The 21321-nt window shown below is 35.9% G+C and overlaps 2 protein-coding genes across 3 annotated transcripts; one reads left to right on the forward strand and one right to left on the reverse strand.

Annotated features, from left to right (window-relative positions):
- Positions 1-360: 360 nt before the first annotated feature.
- Positions 361-2484, forward strand: glod5 (glyoxalase domain containing 5). Its single transcript, XM_088431831.1, has 4 exons — positions 361-453; positions 606-761; positions 1746-1901; positions 2104-2484. Exons 1-4 carry the CDS (start codon positions 397-399, stop codon positions 2230-2232), a joined length of 498 nt encoding a protein of 165 aa, XP_088287957.1. The 5' UTR covers positions 361-396; the 3' UTR covers positions 2233-2484.
- Positions 2485-5218: 2734 nt separating this feature from the next.
- On the reverse strand, positions 5219-14338 carry LOC148414046 (uncharacterized). Of its 2 annotated transcripts, XM_088431824.1 has the most exons (7): positions 14193-14338; positions 8937-9048; positions 8167-8310; positions 7048-7140; positions 6859-6978; positions 6557-6655; positions 5219-5771 (listed from the first exon to the last, which is right to left on the reverse strand). In XM_088431824.1, the coding sequence occupies exons 1-7, from the start codon at positions 14282-14284 to the stop codon at positions 5553-5555; spliced, it is 879 nt and encodes a 292-aa protein (XP_088287950.1). In that variant the 5' UTR covers positions 14285-14338; the 3' UTR covers positions 5219-5552. The 2 variants fall into 2 exon arrangements, with proteins under 2 accessions (XP_088287950.1, XP_088287949.1); XM_088431823.1 differs by having other exon boundaries at positions 6557-6682; positions 6859-7140.
- Positions 14339-21321: the final 6983 nt, after the last annotated feature.

Genomic DNA, 21321 nt, shown 5'->3' on the forward strand with positions numbered 1-21321 from the left:
TAATAACACCAACAACACAAACCATTTAAATTCAAACCTGCAATTCTGTTGCAGTATTTTCAGGACTAGTTGAAGCTTTGCCGTTTGTCATTCGGTTGTCTTCTAACAAACCAACTCAATGCAAGCCTCAAATGAAACTGTAGGGGGCACTGTTTGCTCTAACGAACATTACAATCTGAAGCATATTACCTATACAGTACATAGAACGAAATAATATATTCCCTTATTTACTGTATTTCTACAATGTTCTCAAGATTCTAAATAATTTTTAACGTGTATTTTTCGCAACATATGATGCAGTTCAAATGATAGCAGTTGAAGATTACACGGGTTCTCCCAGGTGTGCCCCTTGCTCCAAGGTGGACAACAAGGAAGTGCTCGAATTCCGAGACAGAAATGGCACTTAGGAGAGCTGACGCTTGTTTTTGGGCCGTCCGGAAGATCATTCTTCAGGTAATATGTTAGAGCGACACATTTGTTATATATTATGAGAATTAACCGCTGTCGAAGGTCAGAATAATTCATACGCCATTACGATAATTAACTCGCAGCTGCGCGGTGTTTGTCGCCGTTAAACGACCATTTTTGTTTTGTTTTTCTTCCAGAACAAGTTTGCGCGAACGCAACAAGTCGTCAGACACAAGGGGGCGTGTCCGATCCAAGTGAGTCATTTAGACCATTTGGTGCTGACTGTGAGAAGTGTGCCGGACACCATCAAGTTCTACACGTCGGTTCTGGGCATGGAGCATGTCATCTTCAATGTAGGCCGTCAGAATTCGTCTCTAAATACAGTCCAGATTATTATTTCAGTAATATTTATTTTCAAGCGGATACATTTTCGGCGACTGAAGAACCTCTGCGACCAAGTTTTAACAAGTTACTTTCAAAATGTATTTTGTATCAATTTAGATAGTCAAGTACTAAAGTAATATGTAAAGTAATAACAGGCACTGAAGTGCTAAAGTCCTCAATTGTAGTTAACAAGAGTACACGATTACCTTCGCACTTCAATATGTAAGGCAATCCTTTACTTTAGGAAATTAAGTACGAAATAAATCAAGGACTTTCGGTAGTTAAGTTCTATGTTAATTGATTATATTGCATCATTAGGTACTAAATTTATTGATTGTATTAAGTACTCAATTGCTGTTGGTAATACAATAATCGATTACTGTAGTAATCGATTACTGTATATCTTATGATATAAGGTAATTCATTACCCCAGTCCAGTACTATATATGTATGTGTGTGTGTGTGTGTGTGTGTGTGTGTGTGTATATATATATATATATATATATATATATATATATATATATGTATATATATATATATATATATATATATATATATATATATATATATATATATATATATATATATATGTATATATGTATTTGTGCGTGTGTGTGTCTTGACTTAAGAACGTATACTGTATATGTCTTTGGGATTGAACGACTCATTCAATAATCCCAAAACATATTTTTAAGAGTCCAGACATTCAGTTTGAGTACTTGGGAGGCTCTACAATTGGCTGCTACTGAACGAAATAAGAACTAAAGTAATCAATAACTTTACGTAATTTAGTACAAGAGCACCGTCTAGAGTTCTGAAAACAAGTCACAAGCGAGGCTTCATTTTCGGAATGTTTAACGCGAACGCTCGGAAACACCAAATGTGTCTGTTGTGTAATTCGTGAGAAGGCCCAGCAGATGGCGGCATTTAGCTTGGCGCTTCAATATGTGCAGGGAGAGCGTCAAGCTCTGCGTTTTGGCAAGCAGAAGTTGAACGTTCATAAACTGGCCGAGGAGTTGGAGCCCAAAGCCAAGCGTCCCACTCCGGGATCCGCCGACTTTTGCCTCGTCACCGCAACCCCGCTGGACGCTGTGGCCGCGCATCTCCAGGTCGCTCCGCCCTTTTCTTTTTTTTTCAGCATTTTTATCCTTTTATTTTCTGTCTTTTTTTTTCTCTTTCAGCTTTCTTCTTTTTCTCCTTTTGATTTCTTTTCATCCTTCTTTTCTTATATATATATATATATATATATATATATATATATATATATATATATATATATATATATATATATATATATATATATATATATAGGCGTGCGGCGTGCAGACAGAGGCGGGCCCAGCGGAGAGGACGGGAGCGGTGGGGACGCTGGTCTCTTTGTACTTGCGAGATCCCGACGGCAACCTTATTGAAGTGTCCAATTATCAAGAAGAATCGTAAGAAGGATGTCCTTTTGTGACGTCGCTTGGTTCCGCTCACCTCTTCATAACAACAGTCCTGTGTTTGTGTTTTCTTTAAATTTCATTTTAATTATGTAATTTAGTTTTTTTTTTTAATGCAACATTAGTGAATGTGTTTTATGTAAATTGTACGGTGGCCCTGAAGTGCAAATGAAAAAAACATACCGAAGCGAAATTTAAAAAAGAAAAACACATTTACAAAAGACGAAACAAAACGAAGAAAGGAAAACGCAATTCAAAAACATTACGCAAAAAAAAAAGAAAAAACTTTATACAAAAGTCGAAACGCACGCAACATTTTCACAAACGCACGCAACATTTCGAGAAACACTATTATTTAAAGACCAAACCGGAAGTGGTGGGGGCGGGAGGGGAGCCAGTGATTCATTTTGAGGGTATAAATGATTAACAAGCATTTAAGATAAATCCCCAAAAATTTAACAAAATAATTTATTTAAAAAACGGAAAGCGCCCACGATAGAATCGGTGTTGACGCTCTTTTTTTTTTTTTTAAGGAAATGATTACGTCCCGTGAAACATCCTCCTGTTCAATTACAAAGTCAATTTACGTCCAATCAGGTTGCCCCTCCTCGTCCAATCAGTCGTGAGTCCACAATTCCCTCCTGCGTTTGTGAAAATGTTGCGTGCGTTTCGACGTTTGTAAAAAGTTTTTTCTTTTCTTTTTTTGCGTTTTGTTTTTAAATTGCATTTTTCTTTTTGTCGTTTTGTTTTGTCTTTTGAAATGCGTTTTTCTTTCATTGTTTTGTTTCTCGAAATGTTGCGTGCGTTTGTGAAAATGTTGCGTGCGTTTTGACTTTTGTAAAAAGTTTTTTGTTTGTTTGCAATAATTGACTGAATCTTTCATTTATCTTTGTTTTCGTCCTCTCTGCCCATTTTATTTTGTTATCTTATTGTTCTTGTATTCATCCTTTCTTTCATCCTTTTTCATTCTTTTCAGCCTTTTCTACTTTTTAAATCTTTTTTTCTTTCATTTATTTTTATTTATCATCCTTTTTCAACCCTTTTTATCCTTTTTCTTTTTTTTCATCATTTTATTTTTATTATCTTTCCTTTATTTCTTTTCACCCTTTCTTTTACATTTGTTTTATTTTTAGTTCTGAGTTCATTCCTTTCCTTTATATTTTTCTTTCTTTCATTCTTTCTTTTTGTTTTCTTTCATTCCTTTCTTTTTCAGTTTTTCTTTTTCTATCTTTTTCATCCTTTTTTCATTCCTTTTTCATCATATTTTCTTTCATTTCATCTTTTCTTTACCTTGATCATTCATTCTTATTTTAAACTTTTTTGTTTTCAAAGCTTTTCATTTCTTTTTCTTTTTAATCATTTTTTATTTTTTTTAATCATGCTGTTTTAACCCTTTCACTCCTTTTCTTCATCTTTCCTTTTCTTCTTTTTTACTCTTTTGATGTCATAACCTACCTTTTCATCTTTTTTCTTTCTTTTTTAACCTTTCTTTCAGTCTTTTTTTCTTTTGCTTTTTTAACCTTTTTTTGTCCTCTGTTCTATTTTCGTTCCTTTTTCAATCTTTGTTTTTTGTTTTTTTGTTTTTCCTCAAATTTTCTGCCTCAGCCTGTCAGTTTTCTTATTTCTCGTTCATGTTTGGAGTTTGACTGTCTTTGCTTTAATCCTAGTTCAAAATCCTACTGTACATTAAAAGCCTGAATTTTAAAAGCCCAAGTGAGTTTGAAACTTCACTATTTTCTGGAGAGTTTTATTATATCAACAAGGTGGGTGGCCACAGAATAGTCTGGGTTCCTAAAAGCAATGCTTTCGGGAGGCAAATGATCTTGTGGAATATCAGGTCCATTTAATTGTTTTTTATTCCACTTTACCGATATTATGATCAAAACTTACACTCACGTGCGCACGCCTCTTGGAAGAAGCATGCTGATTATGGAGGACGGCCATGAAGTCGAGGGGACTCGGCAGGTGTTCTTGACTCAAGTCGCTTTGAGGACAGCCATAGATATCAAAACCTTCTTTTTGTTTGTGTTTTGCAACAACAACAACAACAAAAAAGACATTGTATATACTAAGGCATTTTTTTATTTCAAAATAGATAATGTATAATAAGGCCTGTTTTTTTGCAAAGAAAGGCCCATAGAGTAAGGGGTTTTACACGCAACTTTGTATAATATACAAAGAATAATGATTGACCATACATAATAAGGTGTTTTTTTTTAATGAAAAAATTATGTTTAATAAGGCTTTTTCTTGTGAAAACAATGACCATATATCAGAAGGCTCTTTTTTTAACTGAAAAATTTACCAGGTTTAGTCAGACGTTTTAGCAATAAAAATACATTTTGAAGGCAATTTGGGGGGTAAATTGACTATAATAAGGCATTTTGTTAGCAAAAAAAAAGACCATGTATTGTAAGTTTTATTTTAAATGAACAATTTTCTTTCTTTCTGGCAAAAATTATGTCTAATAAGGCTTTTTCTTGCGGAAAATGACTGTTTATAGTAGGGTTTTTTTTTGCAAAAAAGGTAAAACATAAAAAAATGTAAAGGCAGTTTAGCAATAAAAAGACATGTATAGTAAGCAGTGGCGGTCCATTCATTTCACACTTAGCATTTCACAAAACTAACCAAATATGACAGTTCAAGAAGAATGACATGAAATGACAAAACATTTTAACTCACCCAAAATGGCTGTCTCGAAGTCATTTCAGTACAAAATCCATTCTAACATTAACTGGTTGAGCAGATTTTTATAAGTAAATATATACATATTATATATAATGCATTTTTTGTGTTTTTGAAACAATCAAGACTATGTAGCTATAAAAAAGGCATTTTCGTAAAAAAATGACCATGTATTTGAAGGCGTTTCTGAATGTAGCGACAATGTGGACAGAGTACAGTATCCCCCCCCCCCCCCCCCCCCCCCCAAAAAAAAAAAAACATGTAAAGTACAATATGCCCTTTAATTTTTTACTGCCCTCCCCAAATACCACAATTTTCGTTTTCTTGCTGCGAGACAATTTGTTTAGATCAAACCACGTTGTGAGACTTTCTAGCATCTTTCATCTGCACACATGTAGTTTTTTTCATACATCTTTACCAAAAGAAAGCAAAATTATGTCATCTGCAAAAAAATACAACAATATTGCAAATTTGCTGGATAATAACCATTGGGAACAATCGTTGCCCCTTGAGGTATTCTAGAGATAATCTGAAAATAGAATATCAGACACAATTTCATATTTTTCAATGAACAAAATAACCTCTATGTATATTGATTGTTTTAAAAAAATGATTTCATATTTGTATCTGCTTTCAATCTTTGGCCCGATTTTGGTGCTTGGGACAGAGCGGGTGGTGTTGCACTCTGGTTGAAATCTGTGACCGTTTGTCGCCCCCTTGTGGCTGCAGATCGTTATTGCAGCGATGCACCAGCACTGGGTCCTTGCTGGATTCAGATTTTTTCAGTAGCAGCCTCTGTAGCATTTGCTTGTCTGATCGCTCCCGTCGAAAGTCGTCCTCGTATACTTTGAGCTGTGAAATGTGTTGATTCGGTTAACGAACTACACTCATTTTGCAACTAAACTTAAAAGAGTTAAACAGATGGGCATTCATGGAATTTTACTTTAAAAAGTTGGTAAAAATAAGCTATACTCCAAGGTAATTCAATCACATGGAAGGATAAAAGAAGCTCTTTTATATGAAGGACCGAAAGTGCCAAAATTAAATAAATAAATGTACCATTCAATAATTTTAAATACACATTTTATGAATGAAATACAACAATTAATGCCACCTTTCACTAATTAGGATTGATTATACTCATATATTACTATGTATATACACATATACATAGTACTGTATAAATGCTAAGTATAGTATAAATAAGTACAAGTGCTTGTATGTGTGTGTATTTATATAAATATATACATATATAAACACAGTGTGTGTGTTTATATATGTATATATTTATATATACCTTTGTATCTATCTATGTATCCGTCTAGAAAGCGTTTTATGATGAGTTTTCTAAAATCCACTAAATTAAATGAAACCTATTGTCTTTTCCAAGCACTGCTTGTTGGACTTTGTTTTCCTGCTGCCTCTCTGAGTGTGCGCCGCAAATTCTGCATAGCAACAAGAAGCTGAATGTGACCAGCAGGAATCAGAGCAATTCTAATGATCTCTTGCTGCCTCCGCTATAAATTATGTGGAATCACAACTTTATGCATTTATGTCAACTGCATGATTTATCATGATTCAATGTTCCCACCAAGCATTTTCTTGTAAACTCCAAGTAAACATGCTCTCGGCCAAACCTGCTCTTGCAGTAGCTCCACTTGCTGGCTCATCTCCTCCCGCTTCCTTCTCAGCCTTTGGTTGTCCTGTAGCGTGTGTTTGTGCTTTTTGTGCTCCGTCTGAAATTCGGCTTCATATATTTGAGTCTGCGCACACAGCACATCATCTCATCGCAGGGTCAATACTAATAGAATAGTGTACATCAATATGTATAAAGGTGAGCAGGCACCAGCCACCACTAGGTGGTGCTTTTGCCCGTCTCATTTTACGCTCTTTCTCCATAGCAACAGTGAATTTCAAGCTGTTGAAATGAAAAGCCCACCTGACACCTTAGTGCTTGGAGCTGCTCTTTTAAATCCAGCACCTCTTGATGGGAGTTTGGCCATTTGGAATTCTGCTTCACATCCTCACCGGAAGAAGATGAGATGCTTAGGACCCTCTCCTGCTTGGAGACAATTTCTGCATCAGGGCTCAGAGACTTTGAGGGGACATAACAGAGAGGTGAAAATACCTTTTGGTGCTCCAGTAGCCTCACATATTCTTGTAGTTCTTGGTTCTTCTTCAGTTCCAGCATGAAGGCCTGCTCGTAATAGTCTCTGGCACTCTGCATGCATAGAAAAAATATATAGGCATAATCTCAATTAGGTAGGAGTTTTGAGAAAAGCTAAAATACTTTATTTCCAAGCAGAAAGGTAATGAGGAAAAAAGAGAAGCTGAAAAAAGAAAGAAAAGAAAAAGGAAGCAGTGAAAAAACTAAAGAAGAAAGAATAAAAAAGAGAAAAGTAATGACAAAAAACAGAAAAAAAGAAAAGACAAAAGAAAGGATGAAAAGAAAGAAAAATGAGGGATGGAAAAAATAGAAAAGGATTAGAAAGAAAGAAAAAGAAAAGATGAAAAAAGAAAGAAAAGAAGAAAATTACAGTGAAAAGTTTAAAAAGAAAGAATGAAAGAAGAAAGATAAGAAACAACTGCTAAAAAGGAAAAAAAAGGATGAAATAAGAAAGAAAAAGAAATGATAAAATCGAAAGTAAAGAAATAGAAAAGAAAAGAGAAAAAGTGAAAAGAAAAAAACGAGATGGAAAAAATAAAAATAAATATAAGACAGAATGAAAAACAAAGAAAATAGAAACAATGACAAAAGAAACACTAAAAAACAAATGATGAAAAATGATGAAAGGAGAAAAAAAAGAAACAAGGATAACAAAAATAAAGGAAACAATGAAAGAAAAAAGTTGAACAAAGAAATGGCAAAAAAGGATAAAAAAGCGAAAGGATGAAAGAAGAAAAGATCAAAAAAGGAAAAAATAAGACAAAAGAAACATTTAAAAAAGGAAAGATAAAATAAAGAAAATAGAACGGATGAAAAAAGAAAAAAGCAGGTAAAACCACAGGACAAAATAGAAGAAAAATGAAAATAGGATGAAAAGGAAAGCAAAGGAAAGCAAAGAAAAGAAAGGAAAGAAAATGAAAACAACTGCGGATACGTCGCACTGGATGAACAGCCGCAGGGTTCAAACTGTGAGAAAAAAGCGGCGACAAAGATTAGCAACTTTACTCAATACTCAGCGGCGGAACCACATGGATTTTCCGGCCAGGATTTTCCTTCCTGTTCTGCTGTGTGTTTGTTTACCTGCTGGTTCTCAACTTTGAGCAGCAGTTTGCAGTTGAGCTCTTTGAGGGTGCCGTTTTCCAACTCCGACGCTTCCAGCCGCTGCTGCAAGGCCGCAGTGCTATTGCGATACATCTGGTCCCACTCCTCGCTCAGTTTCATCAGCTGCGGCATAAGCAAGCTTCAAATCAATGTCGTCCTTACCGCGTCGTTGCATTTTGCCTGACAATTAATATGCCGGTTAGAAAAACAAAAGAAGCCCTTTAAAATTTTGCCGTATATTAGATACTTACTCTGGAAATGTTGTTCTCTTGCTATGTGTGTTAAAAAAAATAAAAAATAAAAAAAAACTCATTCAATCCCAATGACAGATTTTTACGTTTTCTTTTCCCTTTTAAGTGCCCTGACATTCATATATATATATATATATATATATATATATATATATACATACATACATACATATTGTATATACTGTATACAGTATACATTATATTAGTATACATATATATTGTATACTGTGTATACAATAATGTGGGTTTCAAAGGGTGAGTTCACATGAAATGGAAATAATAGTTGTATCAGAAGACAGCTTCATTTTTCTTCTTTCTTAAAAATCAGGAAGTAGCTCAAGGTTATATGATTTGTGGGGAGGAAAAAAAACCCAACATAATTTCCACACTTTCAGTGGCAATTTTTCACACGCCACCCACATCCTCCAATTTTCACAGAGAAGCATGTCCTTTCCAACATCAGCAGTACAGACAGAACCGGTAAAGGTGAACTCGTACCTCTTTGTTGACTCTACGGAGCTCCGTGTTCTTGTTGAGGAGAAGCAGTTTCTCCTGGTCAGCCGAGGTGACGCTCATACTGTCGGAGAGATGCTCTTCCAGAGACGGTGAGCTGGAAGACACAAAACACAGAAATATAGCGCACATACAGTACGGGTGAAAAGCAGTACGCTGGGAGCAATAAACCCTTCACATTATATTCCTTTGTTTTGCCGACCGTACTGTATGTTTTAGTATGTGTCTTTGAATACGGTACACTCTATGAATGAGTTCAATACAGAAAAACAACCCATAATCGAGACTTCGCCGAACAATACGGTACACTGCATGGTGCAGAAATATGACCTAACCCTAACCCTAACCCTAATATATATACCGTATTTTCCGCACTATAAGGCGCACCGGATTATAAGGCACACAATTAATGACATATTTTAAAACTTTTTCCATATACGAGGCACACCAGATTATAAGGCGCAGCCTAATTAATGACATATTTTACAACTTTTTCAATCACAATATAGTAATACTCAAAGTAATAACAATAATAACTCAAATAATAACTCTAAACTCTCAATAGCTAAACTCAATGTCAATATGACCAATCTTGTTCAACTGTAACCACACAAAAGAAACAGGTAAAGTTTATCTTATCAGTTCATTCCCCATCTACGAATCCCAATCTCAATATTCATCCATATATAAGGCGTGCCTGATTATAAGGCTGATTACCAGGTTTTTTAAAAAAAATAAGGCTTTTAGGTGCGCCTTATAGTGTGTAGATACATATGTGTATATATCTATATCTATATCTATATATACTGTATATCTATATACAGTGGGACCCCGGTTTACAAACTCCCTCTTTTACGAACTTTTCGTCTTACAAACGTGGCCCTTGGCGTTTTCTGTCCCCCTCTTACGTACACACCTTTTGTCTTACGAACAATCAAACATGCCGGTCAATGTGTTCATACAATTTTTCTTCGCTTTGCTGCATCAACAAAATCAACTGTTCAGGCTTGTCACGGTAACGCTGAACGCTATTGCTCTTACAATGGCACAGTCACTATCTTAGTCACGGTGTCAGTCACGGAGATGCCGATATGCTATTGGTCGATTAAGGTTGCAGTCCCGGTCTCACTTACAGAAATGCCGATATGCTATTGGCCGAACGACTTCATCTAGCTTGATGGCACAGCTGGTTGGGATGAAAGGAAGGAGAGAAAAGGGGTGAAAAACAGAAGGAAGGAATGTTGTGAAGACTTTGCAAACGTTATCTGTTAGACATGGCTTCTAAAATTGCTAGTGGCGGTAAAGGAAGAAGTAAGAGGATGATGACAATAGAAACCAAGCAGGAGATAATAAGAAAAATACGAAGGAGGCGCACGCATAGTTAACCTTGCTCGTGAGTATGGCCGTAACCGCTCGGCAATCTTCTAAGGGCAAGACTTTCCTTGCCGGGGGACACCTCGGTTGACAACAAAATGGAGAGGCTTCTTCTATTATGGATTAAAGAGAAGGAAATCGCCGGTGATATGTTCTAGTTTGAGAAAAGTTCCCGTTTAAGAAAATAAATAAATACATTCTGCGTGTTGGTCTCTGCTCCCCTCCGCCCCAAAGGTAAATGTCATTTTTCCTTTGTATATTTATGTTATTTAATTTAACTGTACAGTAGATTATGTTACTAAATTTTAATATGTGTTTAAAGTTGTGATGTTTTTACCTAAGGTTTTTGCACGCGTTGCACGCATTCACTAATTAACATAGGTTTGAACTGCCCGTCATACGGCTAATTCGAGTTACGAGCCTAGCCGCTGAACGGATTAAGTTCGTAACACGGGGGCCCACTGTGTATGTGTATATATATATATATATATATATATATATATATATATATATATATATATATATATATATATATATATATATATATATATATATATATATATATATATACAGTATTATGATCGTATGTATGAATTATGTGCAATGTGTTTATATGTTCACTAAAATAATCAATGAAGCAAAGGAAGAGGTTTTGAGTTAGAACTGTTCTTTAACTCTGCAGTATTCTGTTAGTGTTAAGATGAAAATATTCATCCATCTGTCCATTTTCTATAAATATGTTAGTGCTAAACAGGCAGGCATGTTCAGTCTCTTGAAGATAGAGTGTTGCTGTAAGCATATATATATATATATATATATATATATATATATATATATATATATATATATATATATATATATATATATATATATATACAGTATATATATAAAGTATATATATATATATATATATATATATATATATATATATGCACATGCTCATACACACACACCTGAAAAATCTACTTAAGTACTACAATGTACTTTTCTGTTACTTGGCAGAAATCACAGAAAGCAGAGGATTTCCATTAATAAAAGCAAACACATATGCACAAAAGAACCTCAGGGTACTTTTAACACCCACTCGCATAGAGTGAGTGCACTTTCGGAGAATAAAATCCGAGCCATTATGTTCACCCACGCACGCACGCACGCACACACACTCACACGCATATATGTATGTGCAGTCACATTCGCCACTCGAGACAGCCGCCAGATGTTTACCAAGCGAGCGCTGCATTATTCCGGGAAACAATCATAACTATGGGTGCGTTTTGGACGACAGCAAAGGGACGATATTAGCAGGCGTTAATTAATCGGCGCATCTTGCTGAAGGTCTCGCAAGGTGTCATCTCAGAGGAATAGCCCGCAGGGATGAATAAAGACGACATGGCTCCTGGAAGAACACACACGCGGCTTAGCGTGTAGCGCCCGGGGCTTTCTCGCACATGCATGCTGGAGGATTCAACGAGAGAAAATCGAGGAAGAGACGCCAGCTCATCTCCCTCAAGGCCGAACTCCCCCGCAAAAGCGCTTGCTTTCATCCACTTACGTGCAAAGCGCTGCTGTGTGAGGTACTTTTGGACGCTTGTCAAGAAAAAAAAAAGTGGAGTTCTTTGAGATGCCAAGTTGACATCATACGAGGACACAATTATTTGGAGGCTGTTAAAAAGTTCTTACGCTATTATCTCAGGATTTAAATGATAGCTTAAAGTTACAGATTTAAATAGGTTGAAAAATATTTTGGATATGCCTTCCATTCTTCCATGGGACTGACTCAGATCCAAGAAAATGCCACACAGTGAACGGGAGAAAATGGAGGGAAGGACCAGTTCCCCAAAATTAAAAAAGTTAAAGTTACAGATAAAATACGGAGCAACAATATTTTAGATATGCCTTACTTCAAACACTCATCCATCTATGTCAAAAATGTTCCTACCCAGCAAATATTTATATGATCTTATGTTTAAATCCTCCTTTGATGAAAATACTGCAATGTAAACACTTGTGGATATCTACATTTTAATTTTCATTACTTCACACTATTTTGTGTTTGCATCTTAACAATGTTTATGGGTCATTGTGACCTGCTTGAATGTTTAACCATCAAAAACAACAACAAAAATCATGAAACTAGGACTGCACAACTAATCAAGTTTTAGTTACAATCCTAATATTGGCTGCCACAATTAATTAAGCTGATTCTCAGTGATGTTAACATTTAAAAAGTCAGACACTAAATGTCATATCAGGTACTTTGTCATCCTACCACCAGGGGGCAATGTTTAGAAAACTTGCATGACAAACGCCTCTGATTTTCACATCCTAATATATTATGTACCAGTGTGAAATGGTGTTGAGTTTCTAACCCGATTCCTATTATACACAATGCTAGCTGTCAATTGAGACCAAAAATTGGAATAAATTCGGTTTGAAATGACCAAAAATAACATTTCGACTCCAAATTTGCTTAAAATTTGCTTAAAAGTAAATAACATGCTTGTTGTTTTTTTTTTTACTGGTTTGTACTCAGCAAGTTCACTGTGTTGCCCTGTGTGCCATTTGTTTGAATTATTATTTATTTTATTGATCTAGTTTTAGTTTAATATTTTATTAGTTTTTTATTATTATGAAGACTTGAAGCCTTGTTTATATACCGCGTGTTTTAAAAAAAAGTGTAATTATTAGACATGTTAGACCAAACATAATGAATAATCATGATTTCAATATTTACCAAAATAATCATGATTATAATTTTGGCCATAATCGCACAGCCCTTTATGAAATTCAATCCTATCTTTTTTAATTATGGACATTAAAGCAACCTTCTAATAGCTTAAGGAAACTATTTGTTCCAATGACGTGCACAGCCATACTTGCCATCAGGGGGCAGAGATGTAACAAATTACTGTCGACAGCCGGTCTTTTCTTCTATTGTCTCCCGTTCAAAGCGTGGCATTTTCTTGGTCAGCTTTCGAGAAGTCTGGGAAGGTCTCAGTACTGACACTAGGTCCTTTAATCCATCAGTATTGACTGGAAAATTATGAGACTGGCTCAGAGTAATCAGATTGTAACCAAGAAAATGCCACACTTTGAATGGGAGACAATGGAAGGAATGACTGGCTGCCAACATTTCCACATTATCAATTATGTCCGTGTGCATGTTGTCTCAAGCTATTATAAGCTTGCTTTAAAACGCACACAGACATACTTGATAATGTGGAAATGTTGGCAGCCAGTCTTTCCTTCCATTCATCTCTTACATGTATTTTTTTTTTACTGTAAAATATACTAATTTATAATATAATGCTATCCTTCTTTATTTTCTGACAGCTGATAAACAAACACAGTAACCATTTTTTCCCCAAGTTTCTCATCCCAAGCTATCTTTGAAGGGCACCAAAATGCCATCGCATGCCAAGCAATATGTAAATAACCTTGTCAGGTTCTATCATCACGTGGGTGTTAATAAATCAGCTGAAGGACAACCGGCGTCATATTGCCATCATTTGTGTGATGCGGTTACAATATTGAAAGGGGGAAACATGTTAGCGCTGAATGACTTGACATGAGAATGTGGGGGAGAATGTTTGATATTATCGCCTGTGATGACCTCACTGGAAACTCCGTAGTCACTTTTGGTGTTCTTCCTCTTCGTTGGGCAATAAGCTTCTTTTTTCTTAAATAATATGTAAATGTCCGAAATGGTGCGCCACAAGGTGATGGTTGCTTCAAAATTGACTAGAATTCATCACACAAATACTATGATATGAACAGGTCATGACAATTGATTGACAGGTGAAAAACATCATCATTCAACTGTCATATTTGACTTATAAATACAATTACAGTATAAAAGATACATACCATGATGTGTGCGATGATTTGAAAGGGTCCTTTTCACATTTCACTGACAAATCTTTGCTCTTATCTCCTGCTGATGGAAATGATGATGTCATCGCTAGCTTCGCTTGATCCACGGCTGATCAAATTATCACTCGCTGATAATGAAGAGTAAGATGTCTCCTCTCGTTCGCAAGTGTGAGTTTTGCAGCAAAACAATAAAGAGGAAGTGGCCGGGGTGGAGGCCACGTGATTGAAAAGTTTGAGAAGAGGAAGTGATGCTGTGACACTGATTGGCTGTTAGGTGCAAATAAAGTGAAAACTGCAAAAGTTACCTGGGAAACCAGTCAATGAATATTTCATGTCTTGAGGAAGAAGATGAATAGACGTGCTCCGAAGCACAAAACAGTGAAATGGAACAATAACAACTACAGTACATAGCAACCAAACAAGATTTTTTTTTTCAAGCACTTTAAGCTAGCAGTTCTCAAAATGGAGTATACATGACATTCTAACAGAGTTTTTACAGGTAGCAGAAAAATCTAATTAAATTCTCTTAAATGTCGTGACAGAAACAATATTTTTTTCTTTTCAAATTTAGAGCAAATTAATTGAAACATGAAGCAACTGATTAAAAAAAATGTGTAAAAGTTCTATATCATCATTTAGTTTCTACAGGTTTCAGCAAAATCTTATTTAATTCTCTTATATGGTACATTGTGTTCGGAATGGTACATTTTTTTTCTTTTCAAATCAAGAACAAATTCATTGAATCCTGAAGCAAATGATTGCAAAATTGTGTTGAGTTCTATGCCATCATTTAATTTCTACTGGTATCAGCTAAATCTAAGTAAATTCTCTTAAATGTCATGACTGGAACAGTCCATTTTTCTATTAAAATTGAGAGCAAGTTTATTGGAACATGAAGCAACTGATGGCCAAACTACACTAGAGTTCTATGCCTTTATTTAGCTTCTACAGGTATCAGCAAAATCTAATGGAATTCTTTTGAATGTCTTCAACAGTACAGAATAGGCTAAATGGTGAAATTGTACATGTGAAACAGTACATGTTTTACAAACTAAGAGCAAATTAATTGTAACATAAAGCAACTTATTGCAGGATTGTGTTACACTTCTATGCATTCATTTAGTTTCTACAGTCATCAGCAAATTTAATTACAGTAAATTTTCTTTAATGGTTCTTTGCATAGACAGTAGTTTTTCTTTTCAAAAATAGGGTAAATTAATTGGAACATGAATCAGCTTTTTGTGAAATTGTGTTAGAGTTCTATGCCATCATTTTTCGTTTGTACCGGTATCAGCAAAATCTAATTGAACTCTCGTAAATGTCATGACAGGAACAGTCCATTTTTCTTTTCAAATTGAAAGCAAATTCATAGGAACATGAGGCAACTGATTACAAATTTGTGTTAGAGTTCCATGCCTTCATTTAGTTTCTACATGCATTGGCAAAATCGAACTGAATTCACTTAAATGTCATGACAGCAACAGTACATTTTTTTCAAATTAAGAAAAAATTAATTGCAACATAACTTATTGCATTGTTGTGTTACACACCGTAACACTTTAATTTAGTTTCTACAGGTGTCAGCAAATCTAATGACAATAGTTTCTCTTTAATGTCATGACATAAACAGCCTTTTTTTCTTTTCAAATAAAGGCTAAATTAATTGGAACATGAAGCAGCTGATTGCAAAATTGTGTTAGAGTTCTATGCCTTCATTTACTTTCAACAGGCATCAGCAAAAACAAATTAAATGATCTCAAACGTCATGAGAAAATTAAATGGATAACGAAGCAACTGACTGCAATAAATTAGAGTTCTATGCCTTCATTTAGTTTCAGAAAAATCCGATGAAATTCTCTTTAATAACAATACATAATTATCTTTTCATATTGAGAGCAAATTAATTATGATAATAAAGAAAACAATCTAGAAATGATGTGACCGATCTCGAAAATCAAATGTGACTTCACACACCCCAACGCATGCACCGTTCATCCGTCCCATTTTTTCCCGAATATTATAAAATATTTCTGATTGCTGGAGTTGACGAGATGATAGCTGTCGTGCCGCATGATAATGCGGGACCGGGCTGTAACCGATGATAACGGTGTCATACATTTATTCATGACAAATAATGAAAGGGTCAGACTGATTGTATTCAGCGGTGTCCTCGCTGCGGAAGGTTAATTAGAAAATCACATGCTCATCCGAAGGACAATCCGGCAAATTAAAAGATTTTTCTTAATTATTTTCCCTTCATCACGCTGCGCCATCTTTTATTAGCGGAATATATTTGACGAACTTACTTGAGTCTTGTTTGCCTGAGTTTAGTAGATTCGATCCAAGTTTAAACAAATGCTAAAAAAAAACAACAGTTTTTAGCCTTTAGCTTAAAAGAAGGCGCAAAAATATTTACAATTACGTTCAAACATATCTGTCAGTACGTTGAAATGTACTTGCAGGTACGTCAAATGTATTGTCCAGTACATTTGAACAGATTTTCTAATAGTTTAAAAACAATTCATGTACGTTAGAACATGATTATAAATACATTCAAACATACTTGTAGGCTAGATGCGAAAAACTGCATTTATGTATTTATTCATGTATTTTCAGCACCCTGCGGCATTATGGGAAAAAAATGCTGTTTTTAGCATTCAGCTAACAAGTACTTTCAAAGATATTTTTAAGTACATTCAAATGTCTTGCTGAGTACATCTGAAAATATTTTCAAATAGTTTCATTTTCGAAAAACGTTTGTACATATTAGCAAGTACGTTCAAAAATACTTGTAGGCTGTATGCTAAAAATAACATTTGTTCCGATAATGTCGCAGGGTGATGAGAATACCTCCTAGCGTTTTATTAGAAAAAACAAAACAAAACAAAGTTTTGGCATTTAACTTACAAGTACATTAGAACGTATTAGCAAGTACAGTAAAACGGATTTGCATGAATGTACTTGTGCATACATTCAAACATAGTTTTAAAGTATGTTTGAACATATTTTCAAGAATGACAGAATGTACTTGCCTATGCTTGATTGTACTTTTAACCCTAAATGCTAAAAAAGTTAGCATTTACTCCTATAATGCCACAGGGTGCTGCGGCTACGTCAAAAGTACTTTCAAGTACGTTCAAACGTACTCGCATGCACGTACATGCATTTTCAGATAGTTTTGAAAATATTTTTGTACATATTGAACATAGAATTTGGCCCGATGATACTACGGGGTGTTGACGAGAATACCTTGTGGAATTTGGGGGAAAAAAGTTTTGCATCATTTATAAGTACGTCTGAATCTGAAAGTATGCTCAATCGTATTTGAAACCACATTTCAACCTATTTAACCGCACACTTTGCAAACTATACATATTGCATTTTTTTCCCCTAATTTTGTAAATGCTTTTAAAGGTGTAATAATTAAAATTATTTATGTATATTTTTTTTCCTTCAACCACTCAAATTGTTCAGTGGCATCAGTTCTATCCAAACATATGTAGGTTACATTTATTAACACCCGCAAAAAAATGGTATGATCTGTCTTTGTAGTCTGTGACATGATGATGACACTTGAAAACAAAGGCATTAACTGCTCCCTACTGCCACCTTCTGTCTTGAGGTGAAACACAAGTCAACAAATATTTTTTTTTGTTTGCTGACATAGTTTGACTGCCGCTCAACGGAATGTAGCAAAAATCACAGAAAAATCAATGTCATAAATCCTATGAAAATGCATCTCAATAAGTGTAAATATAATAGTTTTCCATGGTCCAAAATTTGGACAACAGTTATTTTTGTACACAAAATCTCGCACATCCCACTGCAATTACATAGAAATTGTCAGGTTCGTTGCATTTTAAAATTGTACATGTTTTAATCATCTGCTCGAAATTTCAGCTTCCTAGTGTTTTTATCCCAATTAATCTTTTATGATATCATTAAAAAAAAAAAAAATCAAAGGAAATTCTAGATTTGTAACATAATGCTGCTAGGGATAAAATACCTTCGAATGTACATGCAAGTACGTTCGAACGAGTTTGCCAGTTTAATAAGTTTTGGAAAAAAATCCTTTCTGTGTGTAGCTTGCCTTCAAATGTATTTGAAAACATGGTTAGGTTTTCAACTGCGTCCTGTTGGATATGCGCTTATCGGATGAGGTTTAGTTGTCTCATATGACCACCAGGACTCGATTTTAGACACACAACCAATCGTGAGTAACTGTTTACCTCAAATATGGCAATACCGCTGTTTAAGTACTTTACAACTAAACAATTAGCGCACATTAGGAAAACGTGTTCACCAAGTACTTTATGATTAGACAGTCCAGATGTATTTGAAAATATTTAAAAAAATACTTGTAAATACAGTTATGTTTGAACAAGTTTGCGCGTCAAAACCTTTGACAGCTGAAATTTCACCTGGATGGTGACAATGTGTCAAAATTCAACATGGCAGGACCACTTAGTTATCACCCTAGCAGTAGTGTACAATCCCTAAACTAAACTACCATGAGAATGATGTGAAAGTTAATGTCCCAGTGCAGTATTTTGTCCATTTTTTTGAAGGCATTTCTTATCAGAGGCAAAGCATTGAATGAAGTCACTAGGGAGCTGAAATTTCAACCAGATAGTGACACTACCAGGAGAGCGCCATTCATTGGCTAAAATACTGGAACGTGGAAGAAAATGACACAAAAATGATGAAACTACTACCAAAGGGATAGATTTACATAAATGTTTTTATTTTGTATTTAATTATTTACCTTTATCAGCAACGATAAGCATCAGTGGCTCCACGAGTCCGGGCGGACTCGAGCGATTGCCTTCACGTGGCTCTTCCATCTATCTTGGACGCCAGTCAGAGTATTGCTGTGCCAAGCAGAGGCCCCACAACAGCACTGCAGTGCCTTTATTGACCCGAGACTCCGTCACAGTCAAGGACAAATGGGCTGCTTTCGAGGGGATTAAGAAGGAGCACGACGCAGAGGCGGATAGTTCATTTACCAGCTTGAACCTCTGCAACTTAAAAGGACCTTGGAGTCAAGTTTTTGATGCTGAGTTTGGTTTGAGAGCACTCAGTGGTTTTATTTTTACATTCTTTTTACTTTTTATTTTTTTCACATTTGGTTGGTTATACGGTAGACCGCCGGTTTTGTCACGGGGGTGCGAGGCGGGTAGGAAGGCTGGCGTGGTTGCGGAGATGGAGGACCCAAAAGCAAGAGGGCGTTGAGACAGGGAATGCGTGTAATAGTCCATGTTTATTAAAACAAGGAACAGGGAGAAAAGCAGGGAAAAACAGGATGGCAAAAACTCTTAACTAAGGGCGCAGGGAGGCTGGCAAAACAGAAAACAAACACTAACGGACGGACGGCATAAAAAACACGGAGCTGACGAACGATGGGTGAGACGTGACTACAAGACGACAATGATCCGGCACGGGCTGTAACGAAAACTAGGTTTAAATACTCTCACACACTAATCAGACAGACGCACGGCAGCTGGGCAGGGAACAATAGGCAAGGGGAGTGGATTGGAGGACACGAGGGGCAGGTAACGTGGACAGGTGGACTAAATCAAAACTAACGCAGGGAGACACGAGAGGAGCCGAAGCAGGAACTATATAAACAGAAAAGAAAAAAAACCCTCAAAATACACCCACCACCCAGAATCCAACAAACCATGAAAGGTTTACGACGTAACTGCCTTACGTTTTTTTTCACCTTCCGATGTGGATCGCAACTTTTTTGTCCCCTCTTTACACCTTTTTTTTTTTTTTTTTTACGAAATATAAAAAAACAACAACTTCTTCTCAAACATGGCGGACATGTCTACTAGGGGCAAACGTGTGTCTGAGGGGCAACACGCTTATACGTCACTATACGCGTCACTGTCTACGTCACCGCAACGCTGGTCTACTATTGGTCGGCGTCGCGACTCCCTAAGATACAGGTCTACTATTGGTCGGCATCATGGGGTCAAGAAGTTGCTAGTCTGCTATTGGTCTGCGCACCGGGTCACAAAGATGGCTGCCTAAAAACTTGATCTTGTGTGATAGTGCTTTAGATATCGTATTTATTGTGCATTTGACTGCTTAATTTAAAGTTGAAAGGGTTAACCATGGGTCCCAAGATTGGTAGTGATGTTAAATAGAGAAGTAAGATGATGATTTGTATGGAAACGAAGCTGGAGATAATCAAGAAATACCAAGAAGGCTAAACTAGCCTAGTCTACGCTAGGTTACCCTTACTAGAGAATATGGCCATAACAAGCTCGTCACGTCACTCAAAGGTAAATAAATCCTTTATACATTTTTTATTCATTATGTTATTTAATTATATACATGTATATTATATAGAAGTAGCACTATACTAATGAAGGTTCGGATTGCCCGCCGTATGGCGAATTCCTGTTACGATCCCAAATGCGGAACAGATTAATCTCATTAACCGGGGGCCCACTGTTTTACATTCCAAATTGTTTTAAATAAATCACTTACCTCAAAATTAAACACTCTTTTTTTTTTAAATTTGTTAAGCCTCAAGTGTTTTTGAATATGATGCCACTAGGACACTCCAGGACATTCACAGAGTGTTTCTGAAGCCAATTCTTTCAGATCTTTTGTGTGTGCTTTAGGTCATTGTCTTACTGAAAATTAAAACCTGCATTCCAGACTGAGGTCAAAAGCGCTCTGGAGCAGGTTTTCATCCAGGATATATTTGTATATTGCTGCATGTCAGTTCGTCCGACTGAAAAACATCATCATAGCATGATGCTGCCACCACCATGCTTCACTATAGGGATGATATCGGCCTGTTCATGATCTGTGCCTGGTTTCCTCTGTCAGGTTTGGTCAACAAAGAACATTTAACTAAACAATACACAAGGAAGGAAGACAAGACATTTTAGATTCTCTTTGCTCGCGAGGAGGACAGAGATGTGTTGACAGTTACAGATCTTCTACTGCTCTGCCAACAATTTTGCTTATGATTGTCTGAGAGTCATTCAAGTGCCTCTAGCAACTTCCATGGGCTGCCTTGTTTTTTTTTGTTTGTTTTTTTTTTTTTTAAAAAGAGTGCTTTTCGTCCAGTCACTCTACCATACAGGCCTGATTGATGGATTCC

Source organism: Hippichthys cyanospilos, chromosome 13 (assembly GCF_059441005.1).
Source record: "Hippichthys cyanospilos isolate Australia breed blue-spotted pipefish chromosome 13, RoL_Hcya_1.0, whole genome shotgun sequence".
Taxonomy (NCBI): Eukaryota; Metazoa; Chordata; class Actinopteri; order Syngnathiformes; family Syngnathidae; genus Hippichthys; species Hippichthys cyanospilos.

Coding starts and splice junctions, on each gene's coding strand:
- glod5 (XM_088431831.1), top strand. CDS start 397: ATGGCACTTAGGAGAGCTGACGCTTGTTTTTGGGCCGTCCGGAAGATC. Junction 454..605: donor TCCGGAAGATCATTCTTCAG/GTAATATGTTAG, acceptor TTTTTCTTCCAG/AACAAGTTTGCGCGAACGCA. Junction 1,902..2,103: donor CTGTGGCCGCGCATCTCCAG/GTCGCTCCGCCC, acceptor ATATATATATAG/GCGTGCGGCGTGCAGACAGA.
- LOC148414046 (XM_088431823.1), bottom strand. CDS start 14,284: ATGACATCATCATTTCCATCAGCAGGAGATAAGAGCAAAGATTTGTCA. Junction 6,683..6,858: donor TCCAAGCACTAAGGTGTCAG/GTGGGCTTTTCA, acceptor CTGTGTGCGCAG/ACTCAAATATATGAAGCCGA. Junction 5,772..6,556: donor TGGAGCTACTGCAAGAGCAG/GTTTGGCCGAGA, acceptor CACATTTCACAG/CTCAAAGTATACGAGGACGA.